The sequence below is a fragment of the Solea senegalensis genome, linkage group LG12 (genome assembly GCF_019176455.1).
Source record: "Solea senegalensis isolate Sse05_10M linkage group LG12, IFAPA_SoseM_1, whole genome shotgun sequence".
Classification (NCBI taxonomy): domain Eukaryota; kingdom Metazoa; phylum Chordata; class Actinopteri; order Pleuronectiformes; family Soleidae; genus Solea; species Solea senegalensis.
The window spans coordinates 9,184,891-9,198,967 of NC_058032.1; the positions used below are offsets into that span (position 1 = coordinate 9,184,891).

At 43.4% G+C, this 14,077-nt stretch overlaps 1 protein-coding gene across 5 annotated transcripts in view; it reads left to right on the plus strand.

Annotated features, from left to right (window-relative positions):
* The window catches only part of elf1 (E74-like ETS transcription factor 1), a 36,303-nt gene that overhangs the window by 22,022 nt on the left and 204 nt on the right, over positions 1-14,077 (plus strand). For 3 of the 5 annotated variants that reach the window (XM_044040396.1, XM_044040395.1, XM_044040399.1), the window contains exons 2-10: positions 4,508-4,847; positions 5,307-5,363; positions 8,566-8,740; positions 9,487-9,591; positions 9,680-9,841; positions 9,981-10,064; positions 10,736-10,928; positions 11,096-11,452; positions 12,464-14,077. The exon at positions 12,464-14,077 is cut by the window's right edge and continues 204 nt beyond it. In XM_044040396.1, coding sequence (XP_043896331.1) covers positions 4,776-4,847; positions 5,307-5,363; positions 8,566-8,740; positions 9,487-9,591; positions 9,680-9,841; positions 9,981-10,064; positions 10,736-10,928; positions 11,096-11,452; positions 12,464-13,268 — 2,010 coding nt within the window. In that variant the 5' untranslated portion in view covers positions 4,508-4,775 and the 3' untranslated portion in view covers positions 13,269-14,077. Of the gene's footprint in view, positions 1-86; positions 107-4,507; positions 4,848-5,306; positions 5,364-8,565; positions 8,741-9,486; positions 9,592-9,679; positions 9,842-9,980; positions 10,065-10,735; positions 10,929-11,095; positions 11,453-12,463 lie in introns of those variants that run through there. The other 2 variants (XM_044040398.1, XM_044040400.1) reach the window with 2 other exon arrangements.

Genomic DNA, 14,077 nt, shown 5'->3' on the forward strand with positions numbered 1-14,077 from the left:
AATGAATTTGAGCTTCATATCACTGACTCATTTCCTTTACAGGAACCCAGTGGATCCTGCAAAAACAGCATGTCTGTGCTGACAACCATTCAAAAACATGGCAGTGGTAAGCGCCGCATTTTTTGCCATCTTGCGCACCAGAGTTTCTCTGTGCAGCTGAGCTAAACTGCGCTACACAACTCCACGATTAAAGACACAATCACAGCTTCTGTGTCAGAACTCCTACACATCTAGAAAGACTTGATTTACTTGGGTTTTTACCAATCATATCTACCTGTGTAGTGAAAAAAAAACATTCTCTGTCGAGACGCCAGACAACTCTTAAGTCCTATGTCATCATATCACAAGGCTCCTAATGCTCTGCTAAACGATCCTGTTTACTGTGGAAATCTGCATCTGTTTGTAACCTGAGCTGAAAATGGCTGATAAGTGAAGTTTGCTTTGGTCCTTCTCTTGCATCTCACAATGTTTGTGTTCCCCACGTTCAGGGTGAGTCATTGCATAGTCATTCAATTGGCTTAAATTACCTCCTTTCATGGTCAACAATGAGCTCAGCTGAAGAGACTAAAAGCGGGGGAAGTGGGGCATTCTGGGAATACTCCATTTGTTCATGAGTCCCGATTCTAATTGGTTGTTATTGTGGCTGGCAGTCACCATACTGTAAGGGTGAGGCAGGGCCAGTGTTTGCTTCAGACTCCTCAGTCTGTTGCACTCCAGGCTTCCATTTGTAATCGTCAGAGAATCACAACAGTCACATGATAAGGATCACATGGAGCCACGCTGTCAGCTGACCATAGAAATTATTTCTTTGGGGCTGCATTTAAATAGCACAGTTGTTTATACTGTCGCTCAGACAAAACTGTGTGTTTTATGTTATCAGCAATTCATCATTGTTATACTTTTTCCCCATTTATTAGTTGACTTCATGCTCGATTAATGAAGTCAGGTAACAAATTGATTGAATGTCGCACAATAACATCCCATTAGGTCAACGGTGAATATTTTGAAATTAGCTGAAAGCTGACGTTAGTGTGCTCTACCGTTCCCTCTTTTAGCTGTACAGTGCAGTCCAGGTCATCACGGTGTGGTTTGGAAAAGTACACTCTGATCGACTTGCCTTTCCGCCCATGGGGTGTGTGGGCCAGATACGTAAATTACATAGCTATTAATGTAATATGCGTGCACCACAGAAATAGTGTAACGTCAAACAAACACAATGCTAATTTGCTAGCAAATTCCACAATGAAGAAGAAGAAGAAGAAGAAGAAGGTGACAGAGCAACAATGGTAGACATCCAGCATCCTGTGTTCTTTCTTCTCGGCATGTAGCTGTGTATCACAAGAAGATGACATGAATGTTGCAGGCTGCATGAAAACACACTGCCATTTTCCCCCAACCTTCCTTTAGGGTACTTCCTTTAGTACCATAAAGGAGCGCTGCCCAAATCAGGGCGGTAGGGATCAGTTATTTTGGTACCCCTCTCAGCATTTGGCAGTGGAAATGCACATATTTGTGCTCCCAACTGAACTGAACAACTTGGTGGAAATGGTGCTAGTGGTGCATTGTTTCTAGTCGATTGTTCTAATGCATTTTAACAGTATTTTTCTTCGCTATCCTTCACTAACACTTGCATGATTTACACGAGAAGAGAGTATGGTAACAGGAAGTGCACATGTAAGGTTGGGGTGGGCTCTGTGGGCAAATGAGCTCAACGGTGACGCCATGTTTCATGCTATCGTCCTCACCAGGATGACTTGCCTGATAACCACACTAAAACACTGCCTGCCAAAAACAAAAACTTGCCCCACCCAGAGCAAATCACAGGCAGCCTATTTGCTCTGTGCATGATTATGCATTGACTAACATCCCAGTAAAATCCTTCCCTTCACAGTTCTCCTCCTCTTCTCCTCGCCATGACGTAGTAAGTGCAGTTTACAACCCAGCCCCTGTGCTGGGACAAGGCAGCTGTTGTCATGTGCTCGGGGATAATGTGCAGGCTGCGTCTGACTAATGGCTGACTCTCTTGTACCCCGGTCTGCTGTTAGCACCATGCCAACTGGGCCATCCAGATCAATGAAGCCCTGACAGGAGGGATGAAGAGAAAACTTGCGGACACAGTCTGATAGGTTGTCGTATGGACACGGCAGATAACGCACAGATAGAGAGACATTAACCATTCATGGAACATTGTTTACGATCTTTAATTCAATATGATGATTTAGTCTGATTTCAGTGGTCTGACAACAAGGGAATCAGATGGTGCTGATGAATTATTCGCTGCTATACGCTCACATTTTAACTGCCAAACTGCTGCCTGTAAATCGAAATGTGGCAGTTACTAACTCTGTAGACCTGGGGTTGAGGCACTGAGGCTGGGCAGGGCAATTGCTGAGTGATCCCATGTGATACAGACGGCTGCACATTTTCCCTATCCCACGTGGGTTATGTTGGTCCAGTTTTCACAGAGGACACATGAGTGCATCTGCTGACAGTGTGTGTGTGTGTGGTCCATGTGAAAGTGGGTAGTCATTTAAAGTCAGACACATGTCCTCCTGCATTTTTTTTTGTTTTTTTGTCTTTTGTTTTGTAAAAAAATAAAAATGATTTATATCTTGTAGGGATGAGCTGAAACTATATTCAGAATCGCGTGAGGTCAAAATCAGTGGATCGGATATGCGATAAAGAAGTACATAAAATCTAATACAATCCCTAAATATCACATAAATGCTTCACCAAGTTCGGGCTCTAAAGAGAGACTCTTGCCACCGACGTGATGCACATGAACATATTTTGTGATAAAAGATTTTGTCAAATGATTGTATGGGACTGATATTAGTATCGATTTATACTCGAGGCTGTGATATCAGTAGTGGACATGAGAAATTGCTATTGAACCATGTCAAATACATCATCCTCTCTCACTCTCTTTTCTGCTTTGAGTCCGGTTTTGTCATCGCACAACAACACTCTTGGAGCAAACATGTCAAGAAGAAGAGCTGGAGACAGATAGCAGCAGCATTTACTCAGCATTTACCCCGACCACATCTTATTATTCTATCTGTTTTAGCAGAAATATTCACTTCTAGGTGAACCTGCGTGTCGACATTTTTATCCGCACCGAAACGGAACTTTGGGAGAAAATTGCAAAACGGCACCCTTGTGTTTTTGTGAAGACAACCCAAATGCTATTTTGTGAAAATGATGGTCTGTGTGGATAGAGCCTAAAATCACTGTATTAAATGAATCTCCATTCTCGGTCACTTTCTCTTACTTCGTCATGCAACTGTGCCTGGAATGCAACCTAATTAGTCACACTGGCATTTCAAAGCAAAATCAACATTGTCATCTCTAACTTACCTGCTCCTATACCAGATTTTTAAACTGTGGGAAAGACTGTGGCTGCAGGGGGGTGGGTGGTGGGGGGTGGCTCTTGTGTCTCTCCATTCATTTTTAACCAAACATTAGCCCCTCCCGTTCTCTAGCCTCCAAATCTGCCTTTGGGTATCTGGTTGTTGAGTCACACCCAACACACAAACTAATGAGTCTCCCCCACTGGCTTTTAACACAGCAACTCTCTGATGGTCGGTGCAAAAGAGAATTCCATACCATCATCTTATCTATATATACATATACATATATATATATATATGTATGTGTGTGTGTGTGTTTGGTTCTGTATAAAGGTTGTTCCAGTGTAGTCTGTAGGAATTCGTCACATCTAATGGTGACGTCACTCCTCCCTTTCCCAAGCATGTCAGGGAACTACGATGACTTTTCTCATACCAGTAAGGTTGTTGTTCTTCATTTATATATTAAGCTTCCTCTTCAAAATACAGAACGCAGCATATAAAGGGAGGCCCTTTACCTAAGGCACACATAAAAGGCTTATTATAAGGTGACAAAAGTGGAACCATTTTTCTATAAAAAACAGTTATACACTTGTATTCCATCCATTTTTACCAGAATACCTTACCAAATGTAACACGCTGGACCGTTATCTGAGAAAACGATTTGTTGATAATTTATTTCAGCCTCAGCTTATTTAAGATTTTCTTTAAGATTTGGTTAGTGAATTCCATTAGTAATCCATATGTATATCTATTCCGATTGATAAAAATCTCAGAGTCTAAAACGAGTGAGCTCTTTCATATTGTGGTGCCACCGCTCTGATATTTTAATTGAGATGGATGTTTTTAAGCAAGTGCCATACTTTCTTTGGCCTTGGTCTTGTCTCGCTTTGAGTTTATTAGAAGGCTTGTGAGGCCGGAGTTACCAAGTTATCTGAGTTGCCTCCTGACACCTGTGGTTTCTATGATTTTGGACATCAGAACTAGACATAGCCCAGAGTTTAGGCCTCAGAAGTATCAGCTCACACAAGAACCTTTCTCCATACTCTCTGTCTGCTCCTCCCTGCCTCTCTTAAACCGATCAAACACTGTATGTCCTCTGACCTAAACCCCTATCTCTCTGTCTCTCTCTCCCTCCCTCTCGCTGTCTCTCTCGCCAGGTGTAGATGCTCCAGGGACCCGGCCTCTTTATCACAGAGGGGACGAGGCTGCTCCCACCTGGGCCACTGCATTCCTCTGAAACTCTGCTTGTGGTCTCTCTCTCCCTCTGAGCACTAACCGACCCAGGTCAGAGAATAGGAGGACGGCAACAACGTCAGGGAAGCCATTTTGTGAGGAGAAGCTGAATCTCTGGTCTGTGCAGAGAAGGAGTCGGAGTTCATAGCTGGGATATTTTAGGCTGCTCCCTGCCCTCTGAACTCCACCGCCATGACGACTGCAGTGCAGCCCACTGAACTGGTGTTCGAATTTGCCAGCAACGGGATGGATGAAATCAATCAGGTACATGTCACATTGGAGAAACAACTTTTTAAATAGTTTGCTGCTTTCCTTTCTTTTATTGTTTTAGCATCACTGGGGTTTGTAGTTTTGATGAAGAGTATGTGGTCTTGTTGATGAATGTAAGACTTTTTTGAGAGCACAAAGAAAACTTGTTTAAACAGCATGGTCACCGGGGCAGGATAGGCTGTGGCTCAGAGCCTGTGATGTTTAACTGTGAGAACATGTTGATGAATGCAGCAGGCAGAGGGGAGGATGGAGCAGAGAGGAGGTCTGGGAGGAGGAGGAGGAGTGTGTGCTGTTTGCAGCACAGAAATGGAAAGATTGACAAACCTGCAGTGAGGTTAGGGTGCGTGGGAGGGAAGGGTGGGGCTTGGCAATGAATGTGTTTATGACACAAAGGTTACTGTGTGTGCATACGATGTGAACCTGTACCTATGTGTCTTTTCATTGCCCGGTCAGGTGTGCAGTTATCTCCTCCCCACACCCGTCACTGAATCCTGTGGAGCAGGATTGATTGTAAGTGTGCATGTATGTGTGTTTATGTGTACCAGTATCTGTATGTGTGTATCTAGAGTGACACTCTGTCATTGGATCCCTGAATAGCACTGGTTTCAGGCCTAACCTGATCGACCAGTTGCAAGGCTTCTTGTAAAGCATGGGATAATTCCACTTTAAGGTCTTGCATTGTTCCAGTGCGACAGTTTTGTTCTTTGCTGCACCCATTTTACCTGTTATGCAAGCCGAATGGCTCTACTTTTCAAGGCCTGGAATTGCCCCTCAATAAGAACAGTACATTTTTAGTACTGCCACAGTAAAGATTTATTTTTGCCACAATAAAGTGGTTGTAGCTTAGTGAAATCACAAGTTATCCTTACTGTATGTGTTTTTATGTCAGTTAAGTAGCTCCCTGAGGTGCATTATGTAATTACTGCAGGGGGATTATTTAGGTTTGTAATTTTTCTGTAAGCTAAATATAGATAATACAAATATTTATGCTTATGTCAGTGTGTTCGATAAGTCTGCATTTTGAGAGTATTTCTTTACGTAGGCGAATAATCTTGTCAGTGTGAGGATATTGTGTCTGAGCTGACAGTTGGCCTCCATTACATTGTGTAAGCAGAACAGGTAAAAGTAAAGCAGAACAGACTACCTGCATTTTGGGTTGGGGAGGGCGGGGGTTGGGGCAGGCTGAGCAGATGCTGTTGCTGTCAAAGGCATAAAGGGGAACTCAGAAATTCAAATAGGCCTGATTCGCTTTGCTCCTGTTTCCCTACCAGAAACACTTCAAGTAAACAAAGAGGAACAAGCTGTTGAAACCTTTATGATGTTGAGAATTGCTCGTCAGGCCATGTTTGACGCCAGTTCTCCCTAAGAACTGCACCTTCTCACATTGTTTCTCTCCTTCATTGTTATTATCTTGTACATCACAACATGGTATTCGAAATTGCACTCCAATCAACTCTTGATTTACATGACAGCACAAGACGAGTCTCAAGGTGTTGCTTGCAAAAAAAACCCAGTATCAAGTAAACATCAGAACAACCGTGGAGACAGAGTCATCGGCTGCCTCTTGCTCTGTCAGCAAAACTGTGTGTGACTTTTCGTTTGATGGGAGGTGCTACTCTCTCAGGAGCTCAGCAAACCAAAAGTTAAAAATGCCTTTGTCTTCACACACACTTGACTCTCACTCAAGGACAGCAAACATCACTACGGTCCAGACGAGGAGACGTGGTGGTCGCCTCTCTGACTTGCTATCTGATAATATGTCTACCAACGGCTCTCATTAATGGGAAACATCCAGTGTATGTCAGTGAGACATCGTTGTAGTCAAAGCAAAATCAAGGGCTTTTATTAGCCACAGGGGGCCTTGTGGTTCTGTGCTGAGGTGACACAGGATGTTTGTTTCCGATTGTCAGAGTTATGATAGGCGTGTTGTGCAGCCATTTTTTTTCTCTTTCTCACAAACACTATGTACAATACACAAGATCGACTCATTAAACATATTTTGCTAATTACACCCCAAGTGCTGCTTAGAGGGTCTAACCAGCCACCTCCATGTTCAAATAAAGAGCCGGTCTGTTAGTTTCACGGTTAAAGAGTAGCCAAAATGGGAGTGTAGCTCACATCTATTGACTGCTCTTCTTACCCCCACTACTAAAAATCCAGACACCTGGTATGCCCCGAGGTCTAAACCAACAATGGGCACTTGTTTTAAAGAGACAGATAGGCCTTCATTCACGTTTCTCTTACTGCACTTTTTAGTCCATCTGTTTCCCCCTTTGTAATGTTTATCACGTTAAGAATGTGCTTTTATTGATCTGCAGTGTTTAAAATTTAAAAAGGCATCATTGAGCATTGCAAACATCTTTAACCTAAACTGCTTTCTGAAGAGTGTTGTTAAATCAGTGCTGATAAACGGGCAAGTTGTCAAAACGTCATAATTTGAAGATGATGAATAAGAAACATGATAATATGCTAAACCACGATCAAACAAATAGGTTGTATTAGATACTTGGCAATGCCAGAGTGAAAGAAGTGACAGAAACTAATTTTTAAAGTGTAGTCTGCTGCCATCTCCTGGTAGTTAGTTGACACTGAGTGTTTTTGCACTAAATGCAACTTGAGGCGATGGCTGTAAAAAACAAAATATTATTATGGATTAAAATGCTTGTATCATTTGTTGATTTATTTTTATATCAGACCCGCAACGACCCACCCACCCACCCTTGTATCATATTCTATGTGTATTTTTTTGGCATAAATTGAATATACTACCAATAATTATGCTTGGTTAATTGCTTTGAAATAAAGATAAAAGCAATTTTGTGCCACCATGCTCTTCTACAGCTGCCCAAACAGATAAATTAGCCACAGCATGTGTTTCTGGTTTGTAAGTGGACGCTAACCAAAGAAATGGACAACAAGTTTGTTCTAGTTTACAGTCTGTAATTCTTACACACTAGACCAATAGGTCCACCAGAGCCTTACAAAAACAACAGAATAAGTGTTTTAGAAGGCCGACACTTATTCAAAGGGCTGAGCTAATTCCCATGTGTTTGACACTGACATGAACCAAATGTTCAGTGAGTGATTTTGACACTGCCTGTGTTGGAGGGAACTCTCAGTTCCTCCAACAGTTCAATGATTCGGCTCAAACTCCCTCTGGTCCTTCCTGCTTCACGCTGTGCCGTGCCTGAAATGAGAGGGCAAGGTTACAATTCCCACCGCACATTTAGGACATGATGAAAAGGGTGCTTGCCTGCAGTTCATGATTAATCCATTAACATTCATTTGGGTTTATATAATTTCTGAGCGTTAGATTAGCATCTCAGGAGAACAGGGCCAAATCAAACATCTGGTTCCTGTCTTCTTCAGCGGGTCCCCATGGACTGCTGCACCACCGCCGAAATGAACACTCCTTCATGCTACGTGCCTTCATATTAGCTGAAATTGAGTATGAATCTACAATATTTTACAAGGCAATAAAAAAGGGGTAGACCAGATTGGGTTATAACATCAATTTGCTGTCATCTGGGGTTTTATATGATGATGTGAAGTGGAGGAACTACTTCACTTCATAATTAATGGTGTATGTATTGCATATACACTTATGTATTTGCAAAGACCGCCTGTCCCTTGCCTCCCAGTGGAAGTCCCCCCAGTGTTGCAACATCTCATACTCTTTATATGCGTGTGTGTTTGTCCTGTTTTCATTTAGCTGGACGACCCGTCAGTATTCCCGGCAGTGATTGTTGAGCAGGTGCCTGCAACAGATCTCCTGCAGGTGTACTCGGGACTGGAGTCAGATGAAGTGTCCAATGGCATCATGGTGGACACCACCCACCATGTTGTGGAGGAACCATCCATCTTGGTGGGAGGGGTGGACCTCTCAGGTAAACGAATGATACTTTATCAGTGGAAAAGCCCTTTATTGGCCTTGGTTTGGTTTAAAAGAAAATTCCTTTTTTTTAATCCAGTATTGCTTCATAAAATTACAAGATACATTTTTTATATGGCAACCCCTTTAGTCTCACGGGATCTAGCCACATGAGAGAGACGCGTACCTTAAAAAGACGTGTACCTAAAAAACATGGCAGGACCACTGGGAGCTTCTCCACCGAAGGCACAGCACTGCCAAACATTCATTTCATATTTAAAAAGAGTTGTTATTATAACTGAATCAATATTGAATTAAGTTCAATCAAATTGAGACCTCATATGTTGAAATTAAATTGATTCAGGAAATCACTGGCCTCCATTTGGTGTACAGTATGTGCTGTTTCACAACTAAATCTCTTTTAAATTAATGTTGGTAGATTTCATTAGATTATGTTTGTCTGTTTTTCTGATAATTGGGGCATATTTGGATGTAACTGTCTGGGGACGTGTGTCATGGCCCAAGGAAGATTTATTTCTAGTGATCTGGATTTGGATTCAGGATTTTAACAAAAGTTAACCTTGCGAGATAGGACACTGAAATGGTACTTGCAAACCGAGTGAAAGGATTACACTTTGTCTGAGTGCTCGCTCCATGTATTAATGAAACAACTGCGGTGCATTATGTTACTGGGGCCGTGTTCCAAAAGCAACTAAAGACTGAGATCATCTGTTATACTGATCAAAGTGTGTCCTTTCACAGAAACAGCAGTCTCAGGTGCAGAGGACAGCATGGAGACGAGCGAGGCCGCAGCCGCTCTTCTTAACATGGAGTCTCCGAACAATATTCTGGACGAGAAGCGAATGAGTACGCTCAGTTGCATTGTTAACCCTCAACAGTTTTTAAAAGGGTCATCCGTGTTTATTGTGTTCCTGTATTTCTCCTTTGTGCTTAGTTCTCACCTATGGCACGCTGCTCGAGTCAGACCTGACGTACGCCCCACTGAGGCCAGATCAGATGGACAACAGTGGCCTCGACATGTCCCTAGATGAGGACACTTCATCCATGGATGACATTCCCCAAAAGTGTCCTTTGAAACCCCAGAAAAAAAACAAAGGTAACAACCGAGTTCCTCCCCTTTCCTAATGAAAAACAGCAATGATTTCATGTACTAATGTTCCAGTGTTGCAGTAATTGGATGATTTCATGGTCACCTTTCACCTTGTAACACACTCCCCCCTCAATTTGAATCATAGTGCGGAAACCGCGGGCTGTGCGTCCCTGCTCCCCTATCACCACCCCTAACCTGCCACTCAGGAAGAAGAGCAAAGAGGGCAAAGGTAAGTCTCGCTAACTAGGCCGCTTTTCTTTAATGAGCCAATAAAAATCAAGGTCTCTTCTCCTCTTGTGTATGCTCGGTTTCCTCTTGCCGAGTGTGCAAACCATGTCACTCAACCCCTGTAGTCCAGCTGTGTTGAATCTGGCTGAGTTAATGGATGAGAGGCTCTCAGAATGCCGTGTTTCACAGGGAAACAGAAGTGATTGCAGGCCGGAGGGCACGCTGATGCTCTACCGATAGAAACAGACTAGTGCTGCTTGATGTGAAACCCTTATTGCACAATACAGTGTGACACACACACAGGAGGGGGCTGGAGACAGCAGGTTCTGGTGCACAGATATACATCACCCTGTCATGCTGTCTGGGATTTAACTGACTGCTGGGAGTGTTGCTGTTTTTAACCACTTCTGGCCACAGTATCTCACAAATGAGAGTAATCTACTCCTGTGCTTGGTATAATTAATTTTCTTCCAAGGCACACACACTTTCAACCGTGGTTATAGAAAAAAACTCCTGTAACCCTCCAGCTACCACATATTTTTTAAGTACAACTAAAAATTACAGAATAAATTTTAGATGTCCATAGCACAGCTGTAAGGCCTGACCATGAATGTATGATTTTGCCGAAATGTTAAAAACATGAATTCATTTTTACATCCCACTCTTTTCTAGGCAATACTATCTACCTGTGGGAATTCCTCCTGGCCTTACTGCAGGATAAAAACACCTGTCCCAAATACATCAAGTGGACACAGCGCGAGAAAGGCATCTTCAAGCTCGTGGACTCCAAAGCCGTTTCAAAGCTGTGGGGCAAACACAAGAACAAGCCTGATATGAATTATGAGACCATGGGAAGAGCTCTCAGGTCAGAGGAACATACAGATGAGCACAGTGTTTTTAAAGCATCAGTCAGAAGGTTTCCACCAACAGTGTAGTCGAGCTGTGATTGTTGTACAATGTTTATAATGAAATTAGTTAATTAGACTTTGCTATAGTGTGTTCAACAGGCGCCTTATCCATTTTTTGCTTCAGGTACTATTATCAAAGAGGCATCCTGGCTAAAGTGGAGGGCCAGCGTCTCGTATACCAATTTAAGGAGATGCCGACTGATTTGGTGGTGATCGAGGATGAAGACATGGGCTCTGAAGCCAATGCTGGCTATGGAAACCAGAGATCTAGCAATGGCAGGTCCATCGTCCGCGGAGGATCCAAAGGGCATGGGCGGGGTCATGGTCAACACCAAGTCGTGAAGCAGATGAAGAAGGAGCCTCATGATGAGTATCTGTACCAGGAAGACACTGGCGAACAGACCGGGCAGCTCCTTCAGTCTATCCATGTGTTTCAGCAGCATCAAGGGTCAGGTGTCCAAGATACGACACACGCTATGAGGTAAGAACGGGTATTTTCTAGCATACATGAGGGATGCAGGGGGCTGTAGCCAGTCCCTGCCGACATAAACGACCAACCCTGGACCGGTCGCAGTCCAACATACAGAGATTAACAGCCATTCACTCTCACAGTCACACTTATGGTCAATTTAGAGCGTCCAATTAACCTAATCTGCATGTCTAGATTTCTTTGGAGTGAAACTGAAAGCTGAAAGAAGACGTTTTAGTGACATTTGGCTCACTCAGCCCTTTACTAATGGATCATACTTGCTGCATTCTGAGCCACTTTGCATTTCTGCTTCAATGTACACGACTGCGGTTCTGTTCATTCTAACCAAGGATCCGCGTCAGTCTCCACTTTCTCACAAGGAGTTCAGCCTCTTTTAAGTATTTTCTTGAGCAATGGGTTGTACATTTGAGGTTACTTGGCACTCCATATATAACCACACAAACCACAAAAGTTTCCATGGTTACCGTCTTTTTCATTGTCTCTTTCGACCAAAGCAAGGGAGCATGCACAGTACAGTCCACGTGGACTCAAACATGGACCCACATGGACCCGATAATCCAGTCTCATTCAGGCTGTATTAATAATGTTAGTGTTTGTCAGTTACTGATGTTAGAGGGGAATTTTAAAACAATTGCGTCGCTTGCTCAGATTTGCTTTAATTTCTGTTGTTTGCTGTGTCTTGTTTTATTTATTGAAGTGTTATCAGTCATTCTCCTTTTTCCTGAGCAGCGTAACATGGTGTGCAGTTATAGGAATCAAGGAGAATAATGATTTCTGCATCGCAGCTGACAATGCTGTTTGTTATATTAATAAGGGCATTAGTTCTGCTGTTTAGGATCATAGCTGTGCACTGGGTAACTTTCTCAACAGGGTTCCATAAAAAAATAATCCTCGTCTGTGTTTGCAAAGATATAAAGCGAATATTCAATTAGTACAGCTTTGTGTGAGATGATGCGGGAAACATTAGTACATATTTAGTTTTATTGTTTTTCATCTTTTCAGGACTATCACTCCTACATCAGTTCCCATGGTCTTGACATCATCTGGCTCTCTTCAATCTGTTCCCCTCACCACGGTTCTGACCAATGGGGACTCCTGTCACTCCCCCCCACCACGGGTTATTCTACACACCATGCCGTCCACCACGGCAGGTGGTAAAGATGTGCTCACCATTCAAACAGCCTCTCTAGCAGGTGGAGCCGGCAGCCTGGAGGATGGCCTCCCGCAGCAGCTCCTGGTCACCAGTCTGGGCTCCTCCACTGTTTCCACCTCCTCTTGCTGCACTTCCCCTCCAGGAGTCATTAGTTCCACTGCTTCCAACCTCAACGGCCTCCCACGTCTGGTCGCCATCAACACCACCTGCGGGCAAACCATGGTGGCACAGCAGCCTGGCACCGTAATTGCCACCGTGCTGAAATCCAGTGATTTCCCAGGGCTGCAGGTCAAAGAAGAGATGCTGGACCCCAGCTACTTTCAGTCGATGGTGAACGGCGATCCATCACTGGTGGCACATACGTTTGACAAAGAAGAGATAGAGGTAGGGGAGGCAGAGCTGCAGTACAGGACTGTGATCATTGATACAAGTGAATGTCTGGCCCAGCAGGTCGCAAACGAAACTACGATAAATGGACATTCCTCGCAGAGCAGCAGCCCCAGTGAGGGCCTGACCCCGGTGGAGGAGCTGGAAGTGCGCGGGGAGATGTCCCTCCAACATGAGCAGGGAATCAAAGGCCTGCAGGAGCTGCCGCTGTCCGTTCAACTGCCTGCAAACTTTATCCAGATAAAGACAGAGCCTGCAGAAGCTTAGGGCTGCTGGACTCACATGCACAAGCTGAACCAAAAACAGCAATTAACTCCCATTCTATCACAGACATTGTTTTCTTTGCCTACCACAGTGATCTGATCAGAGATCAGACTTGAGGGATCTTGCAGGGCTTTGCTCTTAAGGTTGGTCAGTTCAACCTAAGGATTTATTGTTTACTCACATATTTTGTGACCATGTGCCTAATTTAAAAGAATAATCAAAATTTTTGTTTTTTTCTAAGAAGTGACTTTTAAGATTTGGATAATGTTCTACAGACATGAAGCCCCCGACACAGACATAAACACAGATATACAGCACCCGGACACATGCACACGGACACCCACACTCACCCTTTTAGGAGAGCAGCCATTGGATTTAAACCAGGGAGTCTGTCTACATCATGTGCCAGTTAGTTTTCTACTTGCTTTTACATCTCACTGGACCTTTTATGTTTAAGGAAGAACATACAATTAAACCAAAAAAAACCAGGACTGAATGCCAAATGGCACAATGAAATCAGACGTCTGAGAGTGTACGTGTGCGAGGTCTCAAACCACATTCAGCTTTCTGTTTCTGTGGATGAGGTGTGGATGCTGTATTAAGGCTGTCCAATCCTGTGGAAAAAACCCACGCATCTCAGAGTTTAAGTGAAGAGTACCTTCAGGATGTCTGAAAAGCTCAAGAGGAAAATGTCGAGTGGGGGAAAGTTTAAAAAAAAGAAAAAAGGACTCAATGACTTTTCAGTCTTTTAAGAGCTTATTACTCATTTATTTTCATATAAACACAAAGGTATGCCTTTGCTTTCTATTACT